At 53.6% G+C, this 11,640-nt stretch overlaps 1 protein-coding gene across 4 annotated transcripts in view; it reads right to left on the bottom strand.

Moving 5' to 3' along the window:
* ESYT3 (extended synaptotagmin 3) overlaps positions 1-10,484 on the bottom strand; it is a 50,815-nt gene extending 40,331 nt beyond the window's left edge. For all 4 annotated transcript variants that reach the window (XR_010410362.1, XM_064587319.1, XM_064587330.1 and 1 more), the window contains exon 1: positions 9,922-10,484. Coding sequence is in view for 3 of the 4 variants with exons in the window: in XM_064587319.1 (XP_064443389.1) it covers positions 9,922-10,248 (327 nt within the window). In the remaining variant the exon portion in view is untranslated. The remainder of the gene's footprint in view (positions 1-9,921) is intronic.
* Positions 10,485-11,640: the final 1,156 nt, after the last annotated feature.

Here is an 11,640-nt window from a genome sequence, read left to right on the forward strand (position 1 = left end):
TCCCAGGGATGGTGGCTCCTCCCATGGGAGCAACCTTGAACACACACACAGACGCAGAGAGGTACAGAGAAGGTCTGTCTCTTTGTACCCCAAAGACCTGAGACTCGCGCCCTCAGAACTACACAGACACACGTCCACACAAGGACACGCCCTCTTTGCTGGGAAAAAAGCCTCATGGTTCTTCTCTGCACCAGTGGACATATCCTTACACTCACACACCGGCAGACTCAAACTGATGCTGCCAACTCCCTCCCACGCTCAGAGAAGAGAGGAGCCCCCGCATTCCGGGTGTCCCCCAGGGAGGTCCTACACAGGGAGGCCCCGTGGCTCCGGTCTTTCAAGATAGGCCCCTGCCCCGTGGTACCTATTCGGTGCTTCCTCCTCTACTAGAAAACGGCCCCTCATTTCATACACTTTTCCCTGGTGAAGCACAGCCTTTGACCCATTTTCTCTCTGTTCTTGAGAGGTAAACATTTGACCATAAAAACTGCTTCTAAATCTGCCCACCATTCTGCTTAAAATTACCCGGCCAAAAGTTGCTTTAAAGGAAAACATTAGGGGCGCCTGGGTGGCTCAGTTGGTTAAGCGTCTGCCTTCGGCTCAGGTCATGATCCTGGAGTCCCGGGATCGAGTCCCGCATCGGGCTCCCTGCTCGGCAGAGAGTCTGCTTCTCCCTCTCCCACTCCCCGTTTGTGTTCCCTCTCTCGCTGTGTCTTTCTCTGTCAAATAAATAAAATCTTCAAGAAAATAAATAAATAAAGAAAGAAAAACATTATCTTGCCAACTTGGAATTCGTCTAATGCTGTTCTAAAATCCATAGACTCTTTAACAATACACCCAGCCTGCAGACTGGCCTAAGTCAACTGGACCCAGTAGGAGGAGGACACCGTGCAGATAAAACTGCAGAGGCAGGGCTCCTGGGTGGCTCAGTTGCTTAAGCGACTGCCTTCGGCTCAGGTCATGATCCTGGAGTCCCGGGATCGAGTCCCGCATCGGGCTCCCTGCTCAGCGGGGAGTCTGCTTCTCCCTCTGACCCTCCCCCCTCTCATGTGCTCTCTCTCTCTCATTCTCTCTGTCTCAAATAAATAAATAAAATCTTTAAAAAAAAAAATCCTGCTTATTGGGTGCCTGGGTGGCTCAGTTGGTTGAGCGACTGCCTTCGGCTCAGGTCATGATCCTGGAGTCCCTGGATCGAGTCCCGCATCGGGCTCCCTGCTCGGCAGGGAGTCTGCTTCTCCCTCTGACCCTCCCCCCTCTCATGTACTCTCTCTCATTCTCTCTCTCTCAAATAAATAAATAAAATCTTTAAAAAACCCAAAACTGCAGAGGCAGTCACTGGGGACAAGAATACCAGTGCCAGGAGCCTGTCCCCCTTTGCTGAGGAACGAGGGCTTGGAGAACAGAGGGGCTGCCCTGAGCCGTGCACAGAGGCGTTTTTTTCATGGAGACCTGAGGGTAATGGTGAGTCACCAGAGAGTTCAGACAGTTAGGTTTGCTAATGCCCCAGGGTTAAAAAACGTATTTTTTGCTTATCAAACTAGTATAGGCATTCCTCAGAGATACTGCAGGTTTGGTTCTAGATCATTGTGATGAAGTGAATGTTACAATAAAACGAGTCAAATGAATTTTTCAGTTTCCCGTATAAAAGCTATGTTTACACTACACTGTAGTCTATTAAGTGTGCAAGAGTATGTTTAAAAAATGTACATACCTTAATTAAAAAATACTTTATTGCTAAAAAATGCTAACCATCCCCTGAGCTTTCAGGGAGTCATACTCACTAATCACAGATCACCAAATATAATAATGATGAAAAAGTATGAAACACTGCAAGGATAACCAAAATGTGACACAGGGACATAAAGTGAGCAAATGCTATTGGGAAAATGCACTGATAGACTTGCTCAATGCAGGGTTGCCACAAACCTTCCATTTGTTTAAAAAAAAAAAAGGGCAGCAATTATCTGCAAAGTGTAATAGAATGACATATGCCTTAAAAGACCAAAAAACGGGGGCACCTGGGTGGCCTTCAGCTCAGGTCATGATCTCAGGGTCCTGGGATCAGGTCCCGCATCGGGCTCCCTGCTCGGCAGGAAGCCTGCTTCTCCCTCTCCCACTGGCCCTGCCTGTGTTCCTTCTCTCGCTGTCTCTCTCTCTGTCAAATAAATAAATAAAAATCTTAAAAAAAAAAAAAAAGACCAAAAAAATGTAATCCTCAATGCTGATGAGGCCACAGTGAAGTGGGAATGAGAATCTTTAAGGTGTTCCTAAACTTTTTTTTTTTTTTTTTTTTGAGAGACAGAGAGCATGAGAGGGAGGAGGGTCAGAGGGAGAAGCAGACTCCCCGCTGAGCAGGGAGCCCGATGCGGGACTCGATCCCAGGACTCCAGGATCACGACCTGAGCCGAAGGCAGTCGCTTAACCAACTGAGCCACCCAGGCGCCCCCTTTTTTTTTTTTAAGATTTTATTTATTTGGGAGAAAGAGAGAGCATGAGCATGAGCAGGGAGAGGGGCAGAGGGAGAAGCAGCAGGCTCCCCGCTGAGCAGGGAGCTCGATGCAGGGCTCAATTCCAGGACCCTGGAGCTGAAGGCAGATGCTTAACCGACTGAGCCATCCAGGCGCCCCCAGGTGTTCCGAAGCTTTGACATGAGTTAAACATGTAGGAATCCATGGTAAGGAACTTGAGAAACATGGACTAAGATTCCCGCAGCACTCACTATAGCGCCCGTGGGTCAGACTTTTCCTGAGAGCCTACTATGCACTGGGCACCGAGCCAGGAACTGAGGGCACAGACGTGAGCAGGAAACACACCCTCGCCCTAGAAGAACGTTCAGTTGGGAGGAAAAGTCAGGAAAATTGGCAGGTGCAAGTCCAGAAAGGAAGTGGGGTGACACAGGCTCCGGGTGCTGTGGGGACCCGAGGAGTAGGATGTGGGGGTGGGGGGGGCGCTGGGCTTGGACTTGAAGGAAAGGTCGAGGGAGCCAGGCTGGCAGGTCAGAGGGAGAAAAATCCAGACAGACCTAGGACACGCCGCCCGCCTCAGCTAGCCACATGAGGACGACATGCTGGGAAATAATAATCAATGCTAGAAATGGTTCAGCAGCACAAGGTACGTATGAAGGATATCATGATCCTTAGGCATGTGTTTTGGAGAATGTTGGCAATATCATGTTAAGAACAAGAAAAAAATAGGAAAAAGAGAAAAAGGGTACAAGTATTTTTAAAAACTGCTTTCATACACCCTCCACACAAAAGAAGTACACACAGAACACTGTTCTGGGTGGAGGGACTGTAAACACTTGTTCTAGTCCTTTTAGGCCATTTCCAAATATTCTACAATGGGAATACTTTCACTTTTATAACCGGAAAAACCAGATTTTTAACCAATTTATAACCAACGACCTAAAAAGTAAACATAACAAGGGTAAAAGAATGGAGTGGGTGACTCCAAGGTTTTGAAACATCCCGTGTCCCTAAGAAGCCCCCTGGCTCTTTACTCTGAGCGTCTGGAGGACTCCTGGCACGCTGCCATGGGGCTTCTTGGGCAGACGCGGCCACCCCGCCTCCAGCCGTGACTCCCTGTGTGGCCTGAGGGGGTGAACTCTCATTCCCTTGGCTTGAAAGGCAGGGGAAAGAGAACGGGGCTTTCCCCTTTACTAGTCCCCACTGGGGCAGAATATTTTCCCTCTTCACTATTTGCAGGAAAGGAGGAGGAAGAGAGAAAGCACTTTCCTCAAGCGCTTGTGAATATGTTGGAGCTTTAAGCTCTAGGTTTCCCTCAATTAAAAACCCCTGGAAGTCTCCCAGGAGGAGTAACTCTGAATGGAGGGGTGGGAGGGTCAGGAAGGGGGCAGGGAAGCCTAGGTCCCAGTCCCCTGCTCCTCTGTGTAGCTGGGTTGTGGCCTTCAGGGGACAGCATACAGCCCCCAGCAGTCCCCACCCCCTCCCCCGAAGTGACTGGGGACATTCCCACTGAAGTGCCAGCTCAACCTGCTGTCAAGACCGGGCTAGGAGGCCAATGGAAGCTGGTGGCCAGTTCTCCACACTTCCTGCCCATGGGACAGGGGGCCACTACGGAAGAGGACAATGGTTGTCGCCTGCCTTGGCCCTGAGCCTTATCCACCACGTGACCTCCCCATTACTAAGGCCCTCAGGTACTTGGCTTGGAGAAAAGGTTGCTGTGGACACTTTTTTTTTTTTTTTTTAAGATTTTTATTTGACAGAGAGAGGCACAGCGAGAGAAGGAACACAAGCAGGGGAAGTGGGAGAGGGAGAAGCAGGCTTCCCGCGGAGCAGGGAGCCCGACGCGGGGCTCGATCCCAGGACCGTGGGACCATGACCCAAGCTGAAGGCAGCCGCTTAACGACTGAGCCACCCAGGCGCCCCTGCTGTGGACACTTCCGTTGCAGAAAAATTCAGCCCCTTGTACCTAAAGCAAGAAGGTTAACTGCCTTGCTAAATCTGTTGTATTCTAAAGCTCTTACTTTTTCTGTTAAACCACTGTATCATGTGAGTTTGGGTATCCTAAATTGCTGTCCCAAAATCTGCTCGCCCAGAAGGAGATTATGAGCTCAAGTGACCAAACCTGCCCAGAGTCCGCCTGGAGACTCTACCCCCTACCACAGCCAGCAACACCAAAGTGTCACTTCGTGGGCCCCTTCCAGCCTGGATTAGCCCCCCTCCCCCAGGCTTTCTCGGAGCCTTGCACAGCCACCTCGTAGGACTGATCACACTGAATCAGGAAAGGCGGTTCTAGCAGGTCTGACTCCCCATCTAGACCAGGGATTCCTTGCGGGCGGGGACCATGTGTCACTCATATCATCGGCCAGCCTGCAGCACTGGGCCTGACACATTGCAGAGATGTTTGCTGACTGAGTATAGCAATGAACACACGGATGCCTAAGATCCCTGCGCTGGGCCTGGAGGGGCGGACGCCCACATTCTGTCCCTCTTCTTGCCCAATCCTGGCCCAAGACAGGATCAGTCCATGAAGCATCACTAAGATGCGGGGCAGAGACCCAAGGGGCATGACTAAAACATGCTGTGCCTCTTCCTTCCCGAGGACAAGCCTGACTCCAAGCCATACGCATGACCTCACACGGCTGCAGCGACCTCACAAGCAAGAAGTCCCCTCACTCCAAGCAGATGTTTAAGACCAGGTCCCACGGCACGGGCTCTGAGAATTGAGCTAATGGGAGTGGCCAGCCCAGCTCAGAACTGTCATTGCAGTTACTTCCTCTAATTAACAAAAGTGTCAGTACAGGACAGATCAGGAGAGCCTGGGCCCTGACAGACTACTGCTCCACCCACAGAAGGAATGTCAAACTCAGCCCCAGGAAAGCAACGTACTCAACCCTGGTCCTCCACCTGAATGCTGGCAGGGAGGCTTGGAGGGGACCATCCCAGGGACACCGCTGGGAGCCCAGGAGTGCTCCCTGCTTTGTGTGAACAGTTCACTTCTCCCTGGTGCTTGCCTAGCTGATTACTCCAAGGTGCACCCAGTTAGATGACAGGTAGGCAAGAAATGCTGCTGAACAGGGTCCTGTGGGCCCGCGGCACTACAGAAAAGCCAACTTGGGACCGACTCATGATGGCAGACCAAAAGCTAAAATGACTCCACAGAGCATCTCCTAAAGCCTTGCCATTTTCAGAGGGGAATCAGGGACCCAGGGAGCACAGGGGCCCTTCTCAAGGTCCACCCCCTTCTGCCGTGACTGAGCATCAGACTCCAAGTCCATACCTGCCACCACATCACATAAGCCCCCACCCCCAGCCCAGCAGATACAGGGGGTTAATTGTCCCCAACAAGCTGCCAACTGATTGCTATCAGCTGGTGGGAGAGCAAGCCCGGCTGGAGCTGGGGCCACAGACAGACGTGTTTGCTGGCGAGACCCTTGGTGATCAGTGTCATACTGGGGAAAGGTAGCGTTGGGAGGCTTGGGAGACTGAGAACCCAGTCCCCTGAGCGCGCCCCCGCCTCCTCTCTGCGGACAGCTCTGCAGCCGTGGCCGCCACCGCCTGCAGAACCGACCCTGCCAGGCCTGTGGCGAGATGGGACGGCGGAGCTGGGGTTTCTCCAGCTGGGCGGCGGCAAGGACTCCACTTTCGGCCCTGTGCTGTCCCCAGTCCCCAGTCCCCAGCCCCGGCAGGGTGGGCTTATGGAAGAGGCTCTTCATTCCTTGAAAAATAGACTAAAAACTGTGTGCAAGATCTATATAAAAGTCTATCACAAACCATTCACACACACACACACACAACATTTGCACGTGAACAGCGAGTGGCAGTGGCTCCTTGCTCAGAGCACGAGCAGTGGAGGCAGCGTGGCCCGCTCTCTCCAAGTGGCCAGGCCAAGTTCACACGGCGGGAGAATCCACAGCTTCTATGCTCCTGACCCCTTTTAAAGCAGAGGCATCCTTTCCTCCAGCTAGCTCTTGCACGGAAGGGAACCAGAGGAGGGGCAGGGCTGTGTGAGGTTTGACCAGAAACAACCGCGTTTCACAGGTGGGGACACTGAGGCCCAGCGAGGGAAAGGACTCTCTAAGATCACCTGGGGGCAGCAGGTTGGAGCAATGTGTTGAGAAGGAGCCTTGGCTTCATTGAGAAGTAGCCATGGCCACCATGGCCTGGCAGGGGAGGCTCGTTCCAGCTCAGCCTGGCCTGGGCCTCCACCCCCTCACGGGGGCTTGGTGCAAAGTAGAACAAGCTGCCCTTTCCAAGCAGCACGCGGACTGTGTTCCCCACATCCCCCTCACTGGGTGCTGCCGTGCAAGGGACGACTTGTGGGACTGTGCCTGAGTGTGGTAGCCAAGACCCTCAACTCTTCTTCAACCCCTGCCCCAACTATGGGTTTGCAATCTGTTATTTTGTAAAAATATTTGAGGCCAAAGGAGGTCATAAGTCATCGACCCCACTTCCTTGCAAGGAAATCAGTTCTCAAAACAGGGAAATAGGCATGCTGCAAGGCCCATGTATAGGGATAAAGACACCCATGCTCTAAAGTCGTGGGCAAGGGGCACACTGCCCCCGCCATACCCAGAGCCACGGCTCCGAATGTGTTCCTCGGAAGACAGGGACAAGACAGGAGAATATTCAAACAAGTAGCTTCCAGGTTTTCTGCATCATCCCCAGGCTTGGCAACTTCACGAGGCAGGGCGAAAAGCCCACACTTGCATCTAGTTACTCACTCTACACAGGCGTTCCCACCACCAATCTCCCAGACCTGCTTCTCATTCTGGATGCCCAGCTCCCCAGATCAGAAAACAGTCTGGAAGATTCCTGGATCCCTCCCTCACACTAATCTAGAGGCCACCAAGTCCCCAGAGTCCCACTCTTGCACATCTCTCGTCCCTCTCCTCCAACCCCGCTACCATCATCTTGGCTTAAATCAATTTCTCATCCGGTTTCTCTTCTCCAGCTTCGTTCCTCCCCCCACGCTGCTTTTTACAGGGTCTTTCCAAAGCCTTCCACAGGCTCCTTGTGGCCTTCAGAATTAGGCCCAACCTCCATCAAGCCCGCCTCAGTGTGGTCCCTGTCCACCAGCTCCTACTACACACTTCAGCCAAACCGAACCAAAGCACGTGGGCTCCCTTGTATACTGGCCATGCTGTGCTCGAAAGCCACCTCCAGCTTGGAATGCTCTTTGCAGCACCACTGCCTCAACCCAAAAGGCAATCCAGGCCCGGCCCACCAGCCAGGAGAGTCTGGAGAATGCAAGCTGAGGCCAGGCCCCTCCCAGAACTCTGGCAAGGAAGAGGGAGGCTATGGCCTGGGGACAATCTGCTATGGAAATCAAGTGGGATGTCCTTCACTCCACACTTTTGACCCTTGGCTGGACTCTGTCCAGACTCCTATCTCTGGCTTCTCTGAGACCTCCATGGTAATTACCTATATGCATCTACTTCCTGCCCCAGACTACCCTCTTGGTAGGAGAGACACCATCACCTTCCTCTGTGTGTCCCTATGCCCAGCCGGGTCAGGCCTGGGGTCTGTTTTATGAGGTGAGATAGCTTCTTGTGTTGTCTTACCCATCAGGCTGAGCTCCCTGTTGGCTAGTTTCACATTGCTTCTGGTGTTTATGTGCATGGGGGCAGGTGGTGGTGGTTGGGGCATGTCAAAGCTCCTACAGGATCTGATCCTTGCCTCAATTTCAGAAACACTGCCTTTTGCACACAACTAAGTGTCTAGAGGTGTTCCCTAATCCAAGAAAGGGCAGAAAGGGAGGCCTGTCCCTTGGTGAGGGCTTACAAGCTCACCCTCATGGACTGAAGCCACCACGGGGTCCCAACAGAGGTCTGACAGGCATCCAAAACTCCTTCAACAATGAGCAAGGAGTGTGGATAGGTCCAGGCCTGCTCTCTGGATCCAGATCTTTCAGGATCACAAGCCCCCAAAGAATAATCAGGATAACCAAGTTTGGGAGATAGGCCCCAAATACTGTTCCCATGGCTGCTACCCTAGGAAAGTGGTCACTGTGCTTTTTTATTGTGCACCCTTAGCAGAAGGTTTGGGCCCCCTCATCCTCAATATGTGTAAACCAATTTACAAAACTGTACTGTCAATCCATATATTAAATATCAGTGTTACGAAGTGAACCATATTCCCCAAACTGGTATGTTGAAATCCTAACCCCCAGTACCCCAGAATGTGACTGTTTTTAGAAACAGGGCCTTTAAATAGGTGATTAAGTTAAAATAAGGTCATTAGGATGGGCCCTAACCCAATCTGACTGGTGACCTTATAAAAGGGGGAAATTTGGACACAGATTATCTACAGAGGGAAGACCATATGAAGACATGGTGGAGACAGCCATCTACAAACCAAAGAGAAGCCTCAGAAGAAGCAAACCGTGCTGACACCTTGATCTTGATGAACTTCTGTTGTCTGTCTGTGGTATTTTGTTATAGCAACCACAGCAAACTAATATAGTAAGGCTTAATTTCTCTCTTGTTTTAAAGATAAATATAAACAGGCCTTTCTAATATGTTCCTCGCACATCTCGTTTTGCTGGCTACTGTCAGGGTGGGTCTGAATTTTAGAATAAAGGCCCCAGGCTAGAGGAAATGAGGGGTCTGGTGGCTTCTGGTCATCTCTCCCTGGGGGCCTGAGTGTATCTGGAAGAATCAGAGAAGCACCCAGAAGTGTAGTTTTGCCACAGACCAGACCAAAGCTTGGACCCAATGCCCCTGTTGCTGGTGTTTCCCAAATTCACCCAGGTGCCTCAGTCCCACCTGGGAGTTGTAAGGTGGGCTCAGAACTTGTTTTTGTTAAGTGGGCCAGGTGATTCTCAGGATCGGAAGCATTTGTGAAACCCTAGTCCAGGCCATTCCACACCAGGAGATGGGTCTGTAGTTGTGGAGTGTGAATGTGTGAATGTGTCTGGGCACGTCTGAGCATCCCTACCAGGCAAAGGGAGGGAGAGAAGCTGGTGACCCAGCCTCCCACCCCATCCCTTCAATCCCGGCCCCCTCGTGGCCCTCCTCTGTCTGTCCGGACCTCTGCTGAGGCAACTAGTCTGCAGTTTCTGTCATTGCTGCATTTGCGGATCAATTTTGCACCCAGCGTTCTTTCTTTGAATCAGCAGGCGGGTGGAAGAAAGGCCTTCTGCTTCCCTCCTGAGTAACTTTGCAAAGTCCCAGACGCCCTTGTTTTTTTTTCCTGGGTGTGGCCCGCCCGTGACTTTTCTCCCAGGCTCTGGGCCCTTAAGTAAAACCTAAGTCACGCCCCCCCAACCTCGGACGGGCGGTGGGGAGGAGACTGAGGGACGCCGCGGCCAGGGGTCTGTGCTCCCGGCTTGGTGGGCCATCAGGTGTGCGGATCGCGGAGCTGCCGCCTCCAGCACCCCGGCCGACCGCAGGTTCTTTCCAAACCTCTAAGAGCATCCGCCCCACCTCCGACCTCCGCCCGGCTCGGCCCAGCTCACCCAGGCCGGCAGGTGCTGGTCCCGCAGCTCGCGGCTAATGAACTGGCGTTCGTTGTCTAGGAATTCGAAGGCGGCCGCCAGGCGCCCAAGCTTCCCGCGGCGGTTCCTGCGCCACCACATCCACAGCACAGCGCCGAGCAGCAGCCAGGTTATGCTGAGCCTCAGGTAGCCGGCCAGGTAGACGGGAGCCAGGTAGAACAGCACTCGCGCCACGAAGGTGTAGAGCTCGGGCAGCAGCTGGCTGGACAGGCGCGGCTCGGGACTGGGTGCGCGCTGGCTTCTCGGGGCACCAGGGGCGCCGGGGGCGCAGGGCTCCTCCGCTTGCATCTCGTCGCCGCCGTGTTGCCCTTTCCCAGAGCTTCACCCGAGCCCAGGTCCACGCGCCCCGACACCCGGGCACATCGGTCCGCCAAGTGCGAGAAGCCGGGCACCGCGCCGCCCCTGCCCTGCGGGACTCGCCCGTGCGGTCTGGGCGCTCAGCTGTAGGAACGCCTAGCACTGGGGCGTGGGGTCTGCAGACGCCGTGCTCCGCTGCAGCGCTCTTCTCGCGGCCAGGCTCGCCGCTGCCGACGTCTCCGCCCCCCAGGGGCGGGCCCGGGGGCGGGGCCAGGCCGTGGGCGGGGCGGCTGCGGGGTTTCTGCCGAGGAACCAGCGGGCGTGGGTGCCCTTCGACCCAACGTCGCGCGCAGGCGTCAGAGGAGGGCGCAGTTGCAACGCCCGGGTAGAGCCCTAGTTGAGTAGGTGTCGCCCCGGGCGGTGTATGACTCACCGGGGCATGTGGACAAATGGCTTGTCACGGATAAACATCACATAAAACCTGTTTCCTACACCCAGTCTACGATAGGCAGTCTAGTACGGGCTGTGAGCGGGGCGTTCGAGGCCCTCCACGGACCGGCTCGCCGGGCCTCCCCACCCAAGGGGGGGCGTGACTCTGGCCCCTAGAGCCGGGCACCTCTGCCCCCTCCTCTGGCATCTCATAAAGCTCAGACCTGGCCCCCAGCCCAACCTAGCCAGCCCAGGGTCCCTTTTGTCCCCCACAGTGCCCTCCGCCCCGCATTCCCCACCCCGTCGGGTGTCAGTTTGGATCTTAATTCCCTGCATCGTCAGACTCCGAGTTCCCGGGTGGCCAGGCCGTCCTGCTAGTCTCTGGGGCGCCCAACACAGCAGGTGACGGGTGGACACAAGGGAGATGAAGGGCAAGCCCTAGGGTGCTTGGGGGTCAGTTGTGAAGCCTGTAGCTTCTATCTAACCCTTTTCTGAATTATCCGAGCAGGGGAGTCTCAGTCTCCACATTCAGACATAAATCATCTTGTGGATGGGCATACATTTTAGGCGGCTTGCATGAGTGAGCACATCCATTACTGGAATGTGATTCTGGAGTTGACAAATGTACTGGAATGATTCTGAGCTTTCAGTAATTTCACTGAAAGGCTGGACCCAATGGACAACAACCAGAAGATAACTATATTCTTTCTCTCTGTCCCTTCAGGTATTGCTCTCTCTCTGGCCTTATCCTTCTCTATTGGATAAAATTACTTGCTGCAATGAGTGTTTTCAGTAACAGGCTTGTTCCTGGTGGCCAGAATAGTTGGGCGCTCCTCTATCATTCTCAACCTTCCAGGACTCAACCAAAATGGAAGCTGAAAACCTCCCAGCTTAAACACTGTTACACTCTTTCCCAGTGTAACCTGGGAAATCAATGTAGGAAATGCGGCTCAC

The sequence above is a fragment of the Mirounga angustirostris genome, unplaced genomic scaffold (genome assembly GCF_029215605.1).
Source record: "Mirounga angustirostris isolate CCGP_5_RB_7025 unplaced genomic scaffold, mMirAng1.0.hap1 SCAF_1, whole genome shotgun sequence".
Taxonomy (NCBI): Eukaryota; Metazoa; Chordata; class Mammalia; order Carnivora; family Phocidae; genus Mirounga; species Mirounga angustirostris.